The sequence below is a fragment of the Scardinius erythrophthalmus genome (genome assembly GCF_964197995.2).
Source record: "Scardinius erythrophthalmus genome assembly, chromosome: 5".
Taxonomy (NCBI): Eukaryota; Metazoa; Chordata; class Actinopteri; order Cypriniformes; family Leuciscidae; genus Scardinius; species Scardinius erythrophthalmus.
This window is the reverse complement of record NC_138225.1, coordinates 34213926-34230630: the sequence shown is the minus strand read 5'-3', so window position 1 is coordinate 34230630 and position 16705 is coordinate 34213926. Positions and strand designations below refer to the sequence as shown.

At 40.1% G+C, this 16705-nt stretch overlaps 1 protein-coding gene across 1 annotated transcript in view; it reads right to left on the bottom strand.

Moving 5' to 3' along the window:
• Positions 1–2449: 2449 nt before the first annotated feature.
• slf1 (SMC5-SMC6 complex localization factor 1) overlaps positions 2450–16705 on the bottom strand; it is a 37964-nt gene continuing 23708 nt past the window's right edge. Inside the window, exons 17-19 of the mRNA XM_081365792.1 lie at positions 16216–16308; positions 15015–15197; positions 2450–3281 (exon numbers count right to left, since the gene is read on the bottom strand). Of these exons, the coding sequence (XP_081221918.1) occupies positions 2776–3281; positions 15015–15197; positions 16216–16308 (782 nt within the window). The 3' untranslated portion in view covers positions 2450–2775. The remainder of the gene's footprint in view (positions 3282–15014; positions 15198–16215; positions 16309–16705) is intronic.

Sequence of the window (16705 nt, the reverse complement as noted above, 5' to 3'; positions counted from 1 at the left end):
TAGCTTTGGAGATCGGATCTTAGAGACGTTACTGCAGTTCTTCTGGATTTAATCTGTCTCAGTTTTTCCAGTTTCTTCATGTAATCTCGATGGTGGTGAGATCAGATCTCTGTGTGGATCTTACCGGCTGTTGTCAGACTCCTTGTGCACACACAAATCTCACTGGATTATTACAATTAATGGAAAAGGAATGTTTGGAAATGTAAACTGATATTTACTACTGACATACTACAGCAAAATATATAAATAAACTGTCTTAAAACCAATTTTTTTTGTGTGTGTGTGTGGGTGAAAATACTAACATGCCTATATAGATAGATAGATATATATATAGAGAGAGAGAGTGAGAGTTATGTAGAATGTAACATCCATTAACTGAAAAAAGGATAAAGGCACTTTCATTTATACCAGATTTTTTAAATTATTTATTTGACATAAATCTTATTTTTTTTGTAAATCTTCTTGTAAAAAAAAAAAAAAACCTGAATATATGTGGTCAAATGTTTATGAAATTGTAATGTGTGTCTGTGGAGATTTAAAACCTGTTGCCTGTGATGTCATACTGCTCCCTGTGACTGGCTGAAACAGGTGACAGAATTGACAAAATTGAAACTCAAATATGGACAATATTGAAAATGAAAAATTACAATGAATAATTACAATCATTTATGTATATTACTTTTAAAGACGTTTTGTTTCTTATATATATAATTATTGCTTGCTTTCATCAATAAAAAAAAAATTCTCTAAGCATGTAAACAAGGATGTGTACATTGCTATTTTAGTATACTATTACAGTATTGATTCATATCTTGAGTTAGCTTTTTAGCTTTAATTTTATTTCAGTTTTAGTAATTTTAGTCCTTAAGCTGTAATAAAATTACTTTTTTTAGGCTTAGCATTTCATCCAAACTGTACATTTTAGCTTTATTTCAATTAACGAAAAAAAAAAGTTTTCGGTTTTTGGATGTGCGATTTGCATCTGTACTTTGAAAAGTGATTGTGTTTGCATACTGAAGGCACAAGGCCTCCTCTCTAGATCAGCTCTTAGTTGTGGGTCTTTTATATGCAAACACACAGGTATGTACAAGCTATTTCATCTTTCAAACACAAGAGTCATCCATTTCTCACACCTTCACCAGTGCTGCTATATTTCAAGGCTTTCACCATGAGCCAAGTTTCCCTTCCGAACACCTCACGACGTTAGCGCTCTTCACACACTCTCAGAGTGATGGAAGAACAGTGTGTTCCTCCACAGGGGCCAAAAGGGGCTCCCCTGTGCTCTCAGCCTCTGTGGCCCCTGATCATTTGTTAGTCTGGATGTTTCTTCCCCGTCTGATCCCTGCTGTTATTCAATATGACACCGTAGCATCACACGGCGTGATCCAGTACAAACAGCGGCGCTGCCAGACGCTAATAATCAGGGCCACGCTGAAAGCAAGAACACTTGAGCTTGTTATTTATTAACCTCGGCATCCTCCATCGCTCTTGGGCTGTCAGACTCAGACCATCCGCAGAGTCTTGATTTCTAATCCCAAACCCGGCCGCCGTGATCCCTGGTCACCTCCGGATACTCGCTTGGATTGTAGTTGAAAAGGGCATGATCAGGAAACGGCTCATTCCTCATGGAGGTCTTTGGTAGATTTCTTGCTTTTGTACTAGAATCGGTTGTTTGGAAGGGATTGATTGTTAACCCCACATGGCACACATATGTGTTCCCTCCATCATCCTGGATCAGAGAACTGGGAGATGTCATCTTGTACTGTAGGCTGGACTTCAACTAAAGTTAAGTTTGTTCATTTGGAACAGTGGCAATGAGGTGTATTGCTGAGTTGTCCAATGGACTGTAAGATATATATGCTAAAGTGAAAAGTTATTTCTCATGATCTCATATGAACTTCAAATCGATTGCCATTGCCTGCCATTGACGGAAATTTCCGGCTTTTTGCATTTTCACTGTTATATGGTAGGGGGCGCTATGATGCATCTTCTGAAAGAGTAATGAATCTACTGATCAAAAATTTTACGAAACACCCACATTTAATGGTTAATAAAAAAAAAATAAAAAAATGCATTAAGTTATAATAAAAATTTATCGATATATTGCATATTCAGATATTAGTACAACTAAATATTCTGAGGGCCATGAACATTTTGTGAAAATGATCAAAAATTTTGGAAGTGGCTGGCAACTTTAAAAAAAGCGCTGGCGGGGAAAGATTTAAATGCATCCCAGAATGCATCTTATGAAGTTAGTTGAATAGAATGTCTAAATTGTGTTGAGTTGCAATCGAGACGTACAAATATTAGCATTGCCAGTTCTGATTTAATGTGTTTGGTCACGACACATTTTTTGTGTCCATTTTGTGCTATTTAATAGTTTTAAAGACTAATATGTGGAGTATAGTTCTAATAAAGAGTGCATAGTGCAAGTATGGCCACACTTTTGACTGGTTGAAAACATTTAAATCTTTTAATAATTTGCAAGTTTCAAATCATGTTTATTTTAATTTAAACTTTTAGTTTACAGTTAAAAAAAAATGTCTAGTGTTTTACAAAAATATTTTGGAACAAACAAATACATTTTTGCATAAAACAGCAAAGACAAAACAGTGCACAATGTTACAGATTAGAATGAATATTAATTTAAAACTCTCAATTAATATTCATTATTTGTATCCATTCAAAACTTAATAGCACAATTCGTTTTAACCAGCTTTACCACAGGTCTACAGATACATGCCCATTTCTTCTTGTTTCTCCATGGGGAATCTTTTAGAACGAGTCAAAATCAGATTGTCCAGTGATCAGTGCCGCCCCCTCCGCCTGCAGGTCTACAAGCAGCTGCACAAACAGGCTGGTTTGATCCCCATGACAGTGTCTCAGTGCGGGGCTCACCTGTGACACATACTGCTCCAAATTCAACACAGTCCTCAGGTCCTCAGCCAGGCTCACCGCACAGGAATCTCCCCAGGTGGAGGCTAGAGTTCCCGGACGGAGACGAATCAGGGTGCGGCACACAGTGGGACTAAGGTCCAGAGGTGTAAGTTGGGTTTTGTAGGTAGGCACTTGTCGCTCTTGAAGGTAGGTGAGGAACAGGCAGCTAAGCACCCATGAGCAGGACTCAATGAAGGGAACATCCCGCACCTGCGAGCAAGGAGCGTCCAGAGCTTTGTCACCTTCTTCCGCACAGCGAAGGAGCTCCTCGCGTAGGGCCTCGAGAGAAACCAGGTCCAGAGGGGTCTGACCTTCATTGTCACGCAAGTGTAGAAGAGGAGAGCCTGGAAAGGAACAAGGGGAAAAAAATGCTTACTGTACAGGTTTACAACAGCATCAAGCATTTGACATGAGATCAAGTTAAGATCAAGTGCTGCTAATTATTTACAAGATCAGCAAGCCATCCTTCAGCTCTTTTTAGAGAGCAACGGGGTCAAGCTTTTGGTTTGGTGGTTATAGGGGGATTTTGAACCAGCTGGCTGACTAGCTTAAACAACATCTTAGGAGCATATCGCTAGACCATGTTAACCATTTAAGAGCAGAAAACATGTTGGGCTGGTTTAATCTGTTGTTTTTAAGCAGGGTTGGGCTGGTTGAGGTCATTACACTTTGGTCAATTTACGTGAATGACGTCACATCAACACATTTAGCAATGGGCAACGTCAACAGCAAACTGAGTCATCATTATTGTTCAATGTCAAAATCCAATCTGCTGAATTGTTTTAGTTTATTAAACACAGTCAGTCATCCTGAGTAATTAAAACCATGTTTTTTTAATCAAATAAAGTTGGAGAAATATACAGCAGCTCTGTGAGGAGGAGGAGGAAGATATATCTTTCAAGCACCATTAGTTTGGTAGGGAAACTTGGCTAAAGCCGCTTGTCCACCAGCGTCCGATCAATTTTTGTTACGACGCGACGCCTGTGACGTTTTCGCTGCTTGGGGGAATGTACTTTAAATATGAAACCATAGCAACGCCCATACACAAATCTCTCGCCGCCGAGTTTCCATTGGCTGCTGCCCCGCGTTTTGACGCTCTCATTTGCATAAAGTATCCACCGAGATACTTTTTTGCAGCGCCGCTGTTAACCAAATCGACACGACGCGACCCATCATGCTTTGCGGGGGCGTTTTTGCTGCGTTTTTCTGCCAGAAATCGAGGCGCTGGTGGACAAGCGGCTTAACGTTGAGCCACAGGCTAGCAGCACAGCTAACTTATGCTAACACACAATTAACAGGCTAAAAATCAAAGTGGAATTTAGAATTTACATAATTAAGACAGAAAAGATTGTCAATGGTTTAAATCCAAAAGTTCTACGTATAAGAATTAGCTATTTTTCCTATCTTTAATGTAAACACTTCTGAAGAGATTAGCATGAGCATGCTCTTACTAAAAATGGCGCTACACTGATGCTGTTGGATTGTACCATGGTATCTACATGGTACTCAAAGGGATTGTTCAGTAAACCTGGTATCCATGATACTTTTTACTGTTAGCGTGGCCTCAACCGGTCATCGACATTGTTGAAGTTAATGATTAATGATTAAGTTAATGATTTTCAGATCCGTAAATAATGTATAACACAAATCAATATAAAAGCTTCAACAAACTCATTTCCTTCAACTTCAGTTCTTTGCAATAATGCATTTAATATATAATTAAAGATAATACATAATTCCCAGAATAATGCATTCGATTTTCACAACAGAGCTTATAGATACCCATACATGTACGTGTTAAATGACTGTTTCTCTCTTCTGTGACCACAGTTAAAGTGGCTTTAGTGTGGCTGAAGGTAAAGCCCATACACTCTCGTTCTTGGCTTAGCAAACGCCAGCCGTGTCAAGTGGGCTCTCTGTTTACATTTAGTTCTCCCTATTTCTATGGGAAACTGCTCTTGAAGATACTTGACTCTTAAACCCCTGAGCTAATGTGGCAGCCGTTCTGCTAAAGCTCAGACAACTCTGCACCACTCTTAAAAGCTTTGCCGTGCTTTCCGCTTGGTGTTGATGCTCAGACAAATCCTTATCAAAAGACAGGATCATTGTGTGCACAAGTGCAAAAAAGAAAAGAAAAATGCTGCTTTATATTACAGAATTACCAAAGAACAGAATACAAATATCCTTCCTCTCTCTTTTACATCATAATTGTCAATCTGTTTCAATTAAACTTTAATTAATTTTCGAAAATGCACAAATAATAAAAAATGATCAGATACCATCACCATACCTTACATAGCTTTATTTTGTTAAGGAAATCTGTTTATACTGACAAATAACTCCTGGTATACTTTGGTTTAAAAAAAAAAAGTGGATTTTTAAAACTGCTGAGGTCAAGGAGCTGAAGAAGAGAGTAAGTCCATGAGACAGAATCGAGGAGAAGAACAACAAATTTCTTCAGAGCAGGTCATCACCGTGACCCCCCCTCCATGGATGAGATCTTGCCCAGAGAACTTCACTGGTTTAAGGTCAGAGTGCACCTCTCCGAATCCTTGACAGATGCATTCAGCATGTACGTTTTTGGCTTTAGGGAAAACATTGTTATTTGACAGGAAGTAAACACCTTTTTCATTTCAATGCTTACAGTAAGACTTTCAAATACAGTGACAATTCAATAAAGCTGCAAATGTCTATTCTTTGTTGAAGGGAGAGGCCTTGGATTGCCTCCAGCTTCCCCCTGCTTGATGTTCCACAGCTTAAAAGTTGGACAGAGAGAAGGACATGCTTTATGCATGCTTAAATGGTACCCAAGCTCTGAAAAGGTTTGTTTTTTTCCCTTGTAAGGGGAACGGGAATGTTTGCGTCCTTCATGAAACACTAGACTTTCAAACATCTCTTTTTATTCATAGTAAAATGGGCGCACACACTAAGTCACGCTCAAGTGCTTCATCTCACACTATAAGTACCATGACACCACACCACAAGCACATGATGAAAATATAGCATCGGTATTCAACTAAAAGCATTAATAAAGCATATACGAATATTACGGGAGTGTTTAAGCAACTACTTTGCTGCAATTGTACTATTATACCATGTTCTTTACTAGCCCAGAATACCAAAAAAACAACAACCAAAAAACACCTTAAATAAATAAACCTTGGTAATTTAAGCACAATCGCTGTCGGGTTTGTCAGAGAATCTTTCTCATTCAAAATACACACTTAACATAGCCCGTCCGCCATCACTGGAATCAGGTAGGCCGCTTTGTCAATGGCGGTCCCACTGCAGAGCTGTCAAATACTGACAGGCCGAAACCTGGAATGTGACAAAGGCTGAGACGGGGCCCTGCTTTCCCGCCCTCACAAAAGTGCGCTCGCCAGCGACTGCTGATGAATGCAAGATATGAGTAGGTCTCCCTCCCCCCGGACGGCACGATCAGTCGTAACCCTTTCTTCACATTGGCCCATGAAACACACATCTGTCAGCGCTTAGCCACGTAGATGCACCCGCAGCCGCTGGAGTGGTCAGCCGGGGGTTTTGATACGATACTGGCGCATTCGTCAAACCGAACGATTGAAGTGAGTCCAGGTACTGGCGTGATGTGTCAGGTACTCCGCTCGGCAGATAAATAAAACACCTGGGGGTATTAAATGCCAGAGATGGTAATTATGCCCCCCGCACAGGCGACAACAATTCGGGGGGATTCATCCCTCGCAGATATTTGCTCCTCTGCCACAGATGAGCTACAGCTAACGTGCATGTAAACCACACATCAGTCAGGAGCAAAGCAAGCCGCCCCTTAGCCTTTAGAGGGCAGACGAAGACTAGAAATAGAGAGGTGGAGGAGGGGAGGCAGAAACAAGAGCGAAAACCATTCCATCCGTTCTGTATCCACACATATTTAATCTAGACAACACAAGCCCTTAGTCTATGAACCCACGATACACTTCTTTGTCATGCTGTGAACCCGCAGACGCACACCGACCCAACGGAAGTCTGTTTGTGTGTGTGTGTGTGTGTGTGTGTGTGTGTGTGTGAAATCACATTATACTGACTAACAGAGATTGACCAAGACAAAAGGCCAGGCAGGCTCAGATTAGGACAGATTACTGTGCATGGGGGGCACAACAGGAGCTTTTTGTAACCTGATTCCCTGGCATCACACTCGAGCGACACTGGCCCCTCCCTGCTTCGCATTACAAACACAACGCAGACGACCCTTGATGCCTCCATGCCAGACTGATAAAGATAGGTGCCATTCATCCCACCTAGATTATCAGAGCAGCACAGTGTGGTTTATGGCACACAGATGGAGCCGCATAAAGATTTGAGTGTTTCAGCGGTCTAGTCTCAGCCTCACACGGCACACTGGACCACAGTCAGAAACATATTGCACATAAAAAGGGCAAGAGCTAGATGAAATTACCAGTTCTGGTCTGATTAACTTCTGGGGGTCAAGGTGCATCAAGTTTGCTTTAAAACTAATTTGGTTTGTGCAATGAAAACTGATCCATGGATTGCATAAATTATGCCTGATTAATATTAATATTGACATTATTTGTTAAAATACAAATCAAATACAAATATATATTTTTCATTTAATATTTTAACAATTTAATTTTATATTTAAATAGTAAAACAGTATTAGTATTAATGTTAGTATAAAATACTCGAGTTTTGTTTGAGGCACACAACACCTCAGGAAAAAAAAAGGTACAAAAGCTGTCCCTGGGTTGGTACACTTTGTACCTCATTTACCCCTACAGGGTGCATATTAGCACATAGTGTACATAGTACCCAAATTATACATATTAGTATCTTTTAGGAGCATTCGCTCTTGAGGAACATTTTCATAATTCCTATAACTAATGACGGAATTATCCGCTTTTTGGCGTGTTCTCACTGCAGGAACTGGGAACGATTTTAGTTATAGGAACGCCTTTTGAGGGGGAACTTAATTAGCTCCTACTTCAGAGTAGGGAGTAGTACCACAATAGGAACTACCAGTGACGTAAGTGTGTTAATTGGCTGAATGCACGCCATACGAAACGCCAGCACCCACCATTTTTAAAAAGCCACGAACATGGAAAACAGCGCTAAGACATAAACATACAGAAAGCATGTTAAAGTCATTTACCTGTCGTATTTGTCTGAGGCATTGTGTTATTTTCTCAGCCTCGATGTGTACTGTAGCACTGCATGTTGTCATATGAGTTTTCGTCTCTTAGCCCTCCTTTTTGCTCTTTTAATTGCATAACTTTAACGTCCTACAGAACATTCCATCTCTGTTATCACAAAACCCATGACACACAACAAAAACACAGCTCTGATCACGGCATCCTCGATCCTTCGGTTGTTGAATGCCGTGGTCATATGGCGTTTCTGTCGGCCGGCTTATGTCACTTCAGAGTTCCTACTGGCGGTGCGAATGTAACCAGGAAAATGGCCCTAGAAGAAAAATTAGTTCTCCGGGGATCACCCTGGTGGCTAGTTCCTATAACTGAGTTCCTATAACTAGTAGTAGTAGTAGTAGTAGTAGTAGTAAGGCAGTTATAGGCCTTTTGATGAGGTACCTTTTACCAAGAATGTACCTTTTGAAAGGCTATCAACAGGGTTTGAAATAAACTTTTTCACTCACCGGCCAAACTGACTAATAAATTAAGTCACCGGCTATTCAGAACTTCTAGCCAAAACAAAAATATCTGAAATAAACCAGATTATCAAAGTCACAGCTTACATTTAAATATATTTATTATTAAATCTGATTCCGATTCATTGTATTGCTTTCAGCTCCAGGGCAGTCAATCACTTTTTGCGGATACCATTGAAATAAAATAAAAATAAAAACTAAATTATTCTCTTATAATTTCTAATCTCATATGTTTACCTGCACATAGCAATAAAGACTTTTTGCCCAAAAGTCTTGGACATGTGGAATTTATGGAAACGTGTTGGAAAAAGTGGCCTCTTAATTGTCTCCTAGGGCTTTGGCGAAGAGTTAACCAGTTGCACAGCATATGGGAAGTGTGGCGGACATCTCAGATAGGCTTATCACACACCGGTTGTGTGATTGTGTACTGTACTCGCATTCCCATGTTCGAGACAGTAGTCCAAAACAGTGAATCTAATCACCAGGCAAAAGTTAACTTCAAGAATGAACAAACTGGTGTCAATGAGTTTGAATGAAGGTATTCGGGGAAAAAAAACAGCACAAACGGAAAGAGAAAACGCAATCTAAATTATTTCTCTATATGAAGCATATTTATTCAAGCCACAAAAACAAACCTGCTACTGAAAAATGCACAATACACAATCTCTAGGGAGAAGTCAGTATGTTCGTACATTTGTCCGAAATCGTCGTTGTTTATTGGAACGTTGTGTGAGTGACGCATGATTTTGAACAGCCAAAGTCGTAGTTGGGCACCAATGAGATTACAATGCTGCATAAATAGAAACCAATGCGACAGACAAAATGTCCTGCTGTCACGATCGTGGCTGTTGTCATTACTGTGCAAGTATTCTCACACATATTTCAAAGAATCTGTGCCATTTGCAAAGAAAAAAGCTTGCTACAAGTTTGGTGGAACTCATACACACCAAATTCAGAGTCAAACATTCGGTATTGATCCTAACAGTGGCACAGCTGAAAGCCTGGTGAGCTCAGTGTGAGGAAGTGACTTAGTTAATTATGCATTTTAATAGGAGAAAAAGTATGCAGAGGAAGCTCAAAGGCACTCGCAATCAGAGGGAGAGAGAGACTGAATAAAAGAAAAACAGGGATAGAGGGAGAGAAGTCTGAGAAGAGAAGCTGATTAATGTATTTGGTGTGACTAGCACAAACAAACAAACAGAGCATGAGGAGTTGTGTAATGACTAAATCGAGAGCTTTGCCAGAGCTTTAATCTAATGTGGCTTCAATGCAAAATGCGAGGGGGAAATACTCCTATTAATGTACACAGAGAGGAAGAAAAGGAGAACAACTGCGTTTGAACTCAGCCTTATTAACAAAGACATTGAGCCATCGTTTGTCATTACAGTGCTGGAGCGACGACGCCGAGGATCTCTAAGCCTTTAAGTGTTTTATACTCTAATACCACAACAAAAAGAAATCATGGCCCTTTTGTTACTCTGAGTTACTGTCTATACTATTGACGACGGGTAGGAAATATAGTTGAGAAATGATTGATGTATGGTAACATTTTGGAGACAACAACACTTCTAAGAACTTCAGAAAGTCATGAGACAATGCTGGAGAAGTTCAGTAACATGGATTACAGTTTCACTCATCAGGGCTGTTTGGGTAAAAAACGATCTATTGTGACAATAGCCGCGTTTCCATTACCCTTCAAATTGCGCAAATTGAAAATACACCCAAAATTTCGCAATTGTCTCAAAAAAAAAGTTTTTACGTTTGCATGAGGTGGTTTTTCAGGCAATTCGAAAAAGGAATATTTCGCAAAACTGCAATGGAAACAGTTTTTGTGCATCTACAGGTCACGTGACGTAGACGGTGCGGTATGTTTGGATAGAAGACGATACAGAGTTCTTTATTAAACGCATAAAAGACAAAAGAATTACAGGAAAACTGGATTCTAAACCACAAAGAAATGCCACAATCAAGACCTCGAAGCAGATATGAGGGAGAAACACCCAGAAACACCTGATATGTGCTGCTCCAAGTATAAGGTTCTTTCCCTGCCATTAATGTTGGATAACACGCCTACGTCTCCTTCGGTTAAAAATATGGCTAGTGCGGTGGCTGTGATATATGTAAACCCATCCCAACATCGGTTGCCATAATTATTGGAAAAAATTACGTTTCAGTTGCATAACATCAGTTAATGGAAACGCCGTCATTTCGCAATAGTTTTTTATCGACATCTAGAAAATATCGCTAAAGTTTTGCGCAAGTCTGTAATTGAAACACAGCTAATGTTAAAGTGATGTTTACAACAATTTTAAAACGATAATTCACCCAGACATTTAAATTCTGTCCTCATTTACTCACCCTAATTTTGTTCAAACCAATATGACATACTTATAGATATTATGAGGAATGTTTATGTCCATATAATAAAACACCATTTGACACAATTGACTTTTATTGTATGGACAAAAAACATTGCAACATTTCACAAAATATCGACTTTTGTGTTCCATAGAAAAATGTCAGTCAGGCAGGTTTAAACGAGTTTTTTATTTTTTTGGTATAGATATCGTCAAAGTAAATGAAGCTCAAAAGAAAAAAAAAGAAAAGATAGGACTTGATTTCATCTATCAGGATTTGTTAGGAATCTAGCCTGGGTTTCCCCATGCTGCCTTGAGCGCAGCGCGATTTTATTCACGCTGCTAGGCAGCCTGGATACCATGGACCAGATTTTCGCCTCAGCGAGGGGACCAATCACAGAACGGGGAGGGAGCAGCAAGATGATGACGACGTCTGCGACACACCGAAGCAGTTTGTTTATATCTATGGATCCAACATGGCAGCAGACGCGAAGTTACCTTCCGATGCAGCCTTAGATAGTGGTCTAAGTAGTTTAGTCTTCTTCAGCCATCGTCTTCTTCCTCATCGAATTTCTGTCGCTTTACATACATCATCTGGTATAATTGAAACGATTGGCTATGAGCTACGTACAGGCGCAGGCAGGTTAATAAAGTCTATCAAATACATCTTGATAGACATTCGTAGCGCCCAATAAACGGCTCTGGGCATTCGTAAACCATGCCTCAAATATGAGAAAATGAACATGTGGTTCCCAGACCACTTATCAATGAGAAAGAGGTCTGACCTTAGCCAGGCTATAGGCCTATGTCACGAAAAAATTGAAGACTGAAAGTACGTCTTTTAGTAGGGATACGGCTCTTCCGGTTAGCTTTTTACAATGGCGGAGTCCGATAGATGCTGCTGGACCAAATCTCTCCGCAACCTGCCTGAAGTCACATATGACGATGTGGTTCAGATGGTAAATGAAAACTCTCAAATGGAAAAGCGTGAAAGCTGAGGTGTGGCTGTCTACGTCCTAACGCAGAGCAACCCGGTGCACTACAAAAACAGCGGCGGGCCGTTCACCAGTAAGGTAAACGTTTCTATGGTAACAGTGAGTTGGACCAATCAGCAGACGTTGCTGCTACGCTTAGGACTGTGGGTAGTGTAGTTTTTTTTCATAAGATCGCGGATAAAACATGTTTTTCTTAAAACAAGGTTGATTTCATACGAACTTATAGCTTCTACAGGAGCAAAAACCTTCGTTTCACAAACTCATAGCTCGTGGTCAGTCTACCTCGGATGGTTTAGACATTATGGCTGATAATCTAAATCCTTATTGAGAAATACTGTTGACCGGAAGTTCTGAATCCCTACTCCGCGTTCCGGAAGCAGGAAGTGTGACATAGGCCTATTAGGAATCTGTTGATCAGGAAAATTGGGCGATGTGGTACTGCAAAAATTAATAAATGCTTATAAGATAGATTTTGAAAACATTGGAAACATTTCTCTCATTTTCTCTAAATCATGTATGATGTGACCAGGGACATATTATAAATGATACATTTATTAAGAAACAAATAGGGTCAATTTTGAAGTCACGTTCTTGCCATATAGATATAATATTGACAGATTGTCCATCAATGGCTGTAGTAGTCAAATGGTCACAAATATCTTTTACAGAAAACACTTTACCTTCACTGAGCTTGAAATGTCTTAGATCATAGTGATAATCTAATATAAACCTGTAAATAGTTTTAGGATTTTTACCAATGCTAAAAAAAGTATGTGTCTCTCTCAGCTGAGTACTTGTACAAGAAACCTCGAGTTTTAGGCGACAGCTCTTTTCTGTACACTGTAAATAAGACTGAGCAGAACAATTTGTTATAAGCTGACCCTTGTGCAAGAGACCCTGAGTCATGCCAGTGAGCCTTAATCCATCCCTGTCCTGAAATTAGATCTGAATTCACAGCAATATAAGCCATTAAGATTCAAAGGCTCTTTCATGGCCATTCTTTGGGCTGCTCTACTTTGGATACAAGTTGTTGTGTGCTGGAAACCGCACGCAATACCAATCAGCAAATGATTGTGAAATTACGCCCCACGCTTACAACGTGTGTGTGTGTGTGTCTGTGTGTGTGTGTGTTTTGGGGGAGGTTATCCTGGCAGCCTTGGGCAAGGCAAGCTGATGACACCCGTCCGTCCCTGCCCTTGGCCATGGCACGGTTAGCCTGCCAGTGCCCACGGGCAATAGGAGGAGGGTCTAGTCCCCCCACCATCCCCCCAATAGAAAGCTATGATTTGCATGTAAGAGCTGTACAACATTGGAAGCAGAGAGCAACAGTGAGAGCGTGTGAATATGTGCTCCATTTATGTACACATGCCTGTCCTTATTATTCTTTATGCAAACCAACACATTGTTGGTTCCTTTATATCTGTAAGTTTTATGTAATTGTTGTCTACATTTAACCATAATGACCGTTTGTTAATGAGTGACTTTGTGAACCCAATTCATAAGAGTAAACAATTAAGACACCCATCTCCATCTAAAAGAATTTGATTCATATTTAATAATAATTTGATAAGGAATACGATGATATATCTCATCACTAACCCTAATCTAACCCTAACCTAACCCTAGCCCATAAATAAAAACATCACACTTTCCCTTATACATACATTTACACTTTAAGCTAAAATCTTAAATTCTATAAAAAATAAAGCTCATGGACATGTTATAAGTCAACTATCCAAACTCTGAATCCACAGGATCATCTGTCCTCAGGTTGTGTGTGTGCACATCCTTGTCTTACGAGGGATCTTGGCGGCTGTCTGTATCCCAGACACATCACAAATCTAATTTCATGAAAAAGGCATCTTTTCCTGACCTCTTTTCATGCATTGGTATTGGGCCAATCTCAGTCAGCATGAGGAGAAATGAAGAGGAAAAAAAAAAAAAAAAACATTCTCACCGGGACCAAACAATCCCAATCTAATTTACTTTTTGAGGCCAGAATATCTACATGAGTTAATAGGGGAGCAGAATCAAATTAACTATAATTAGTCAAAATGGAGAGGAGAGCGAGCGAGCGAGAGAGAGAGAGAGTGACAGTAAGGCGTGTGGGAAACCAGGAGCCTGTCTCATTTTGTCTCTCCTCTAGTCCCTCCCCGTCGTCAAGCCATCCTGCGCTTACTGCATTGACACATGTCCCGCTCGCTTCAAAGCTCGCAAACATCGATTGCATGTGGCACGCAAACAGCCAGGCGCGCCAAAACATTTCTGTTCTGACAGATTTCCCCCGTGAAAAACCAGCATGCGAATTTCACAAGAGCTGCAGACCTGACTTGTCTAATCTTTTCAGGAGGATGCTAACAGCGTCATCCACGCCAATGGGTTATTCCTGTAGATGGATGGTTTTTATAAAGGAAAGTACGTAAAAAAGCTTGAACCCTGAATGCCAGAAGTAAAGACGACACCATGTGTGTGTGTGTGGTAGATCGTGGCTGTTAAGCCACAGGAGAGGCCTGGATTTAACAGATTTTTACAAAGCACTTGTTTGTTTACACATGTAATGCCTCTGTAATAAGACTTTCTGCTGCTTCACTCATCAGTTTGTTTATACTGACAACACACATGGAAACAGAAACTGTTTTTCTCCTTATAAGTAAGAGAAGCACTTCCATATGACTTGATAAATCCAGCATCATTCTCAAAGGAATCAGAATCTGAACATGTTTTGAAGTAATACAATATAATGGTATTCAATACGAGTCATGCTCCCATAGAAGGGTCGTTTGATTGTGACTGGATAAGAGACTCGTGAGAGACTGAACCAGGAGGAACAAGTGAACTCGTGACTTTTTTGAAATTCAACAGCTGCTTTAAAGTTGCCGTTGAAGGGTTTACGTTTATGCGAGTGCGTCTGTGTGCATGCGCTCTCATGTTTTCAGCCCTCTTATGTGAAGATCTGTATTCAAAGTATGAATCCTTATGCATTGAGTGTGTGTATATGTGTGTTTGTATGCATTGTTATGTGAAGGTTTGATCTCAGACTGTGTATGCGTGTACAGTACGTCGGGCACTCACCGCCACGGCGCAGCAGCATCTTGGCGATGTGTGTGTGTTGGTTCAGCAGGGCATCGTGTAGAGGACTGACTCCCTGGACCTGACTGCCCAGCTGCAGGTTCAGGCAGTGCTGCAGAAGGGCCTGCACACACTCAGTACTTCCATGGTTACAGGCTTCATGAAGAGGCGTCCAGCCAGCGTGATCTACAAACAGGGATGCAAAAGATACTGTGACATTCACAAGGCCTAGCTTACTTGCTTTTTGCTGATCATATTACAACCTATATTAAAAACTTTTTTCTGATGTCAGAAAGCAAATAAATCAGTGTAATTTGCAGTTGCATAATAGGTACTTTTAATTTTTGGCACATAATCGTATATTAATAAGAATTCAATTTTAATGTCGCACATCGCAAATCATGAGGTACAGTGTTTGTCTTTGTAGCATTTTGCTAACATATAACAGCTATAGCGTTGTAACGTTAATGTAAAGTAAATTGTTAAAAAAGGGACATTTTCTGACCAGTATATTAAATAAAGAACATTTTCGCACAATTGTTAATTCAGAGAGTTAGAGTAAACAAGTAATCAAAACATTAACTACTCTAATTGTTTTTAGCAAAAAGGCCTCAATCGGAAACATTTCAGTACGTCATAACGCAAACATACTGAAACAAACTTGCTAGTTTTTAAACAGAACTCATTTTACAATTCCTAGTATAGTCTTTTTGAGTAAAAGTAAGCTAAAAGTACCCACAATATATATATACATTTTTAGCAAAGACACCTCACATAATTGCGCAAACAAACATACTGACTCGAAAATGCAATTGCTAGTAGTTATCAAATAAATCTCATATTAAGACAGTCTTTTTTTGAGTGAAAGAAAACTAAAAATATAATGCAACATCGTAAAGAACAATAAATGAATGATTTCTCATCAAGCTATATGACAAAAATACCCACGATTATATCAAGATTTCAAAAAGAGATTGGAAAGCGAAAGGCATGCACAAAATTAGCTTGACGCCACTATAGTAAACCGAGCCTAAAACATTGTCCGAGCCCTCCAAACACACCCTTACATCTGATCTAAAAGGTTAGACATGTGGCACGCACTTTCCTTTGTTTTCCTTGATTTAACTGTTCAGCACACAAACAAAGTAACACCTAAAAAGCGGGAGGATTCTACAGAGGGAAGGGGAGGAATGTAGAAACCTACCTTTAATGTTGACGTCCGTTCCAGGCAAGCGGAGGATACAAAGCAGCGTCTCCACCTGGTTCTTCTTGCAGGCTCGATGAAGGAGTGTCTCGCCTACACATGGATGGAGAGGAGAGAAAGAGAGAGAGACAAAAAGGGCAAGTGGAAGAGAGAAGTGGGCAACATCCAAAAATCAGGGTGCGTCCTGCCAACTGCCCCGTAATCGCTTACTTAATGTTTCTTGTGCTCGACATAGAAATTAATAAACAGGCACACACGACATGGAAAATGTAAAAATTAAACAGATAAAAGGGGCTGACCCTGAAAAAAGGGCTTTTTTGGTGGGAGGGGGGAGAGGGACAGGAAGCAGAGAGAAAGCAAAGAAAGGCACTCATCCGTTCTCTTTGTCGCAATTCCCTTTTCCGGACAGTGGGACTTCTTTACTTACACTAGCACCCCAAGTTGAAGGCAATAGTGGGAAAAGGATTCCTGGCAGTGTGGTATTGTTCAG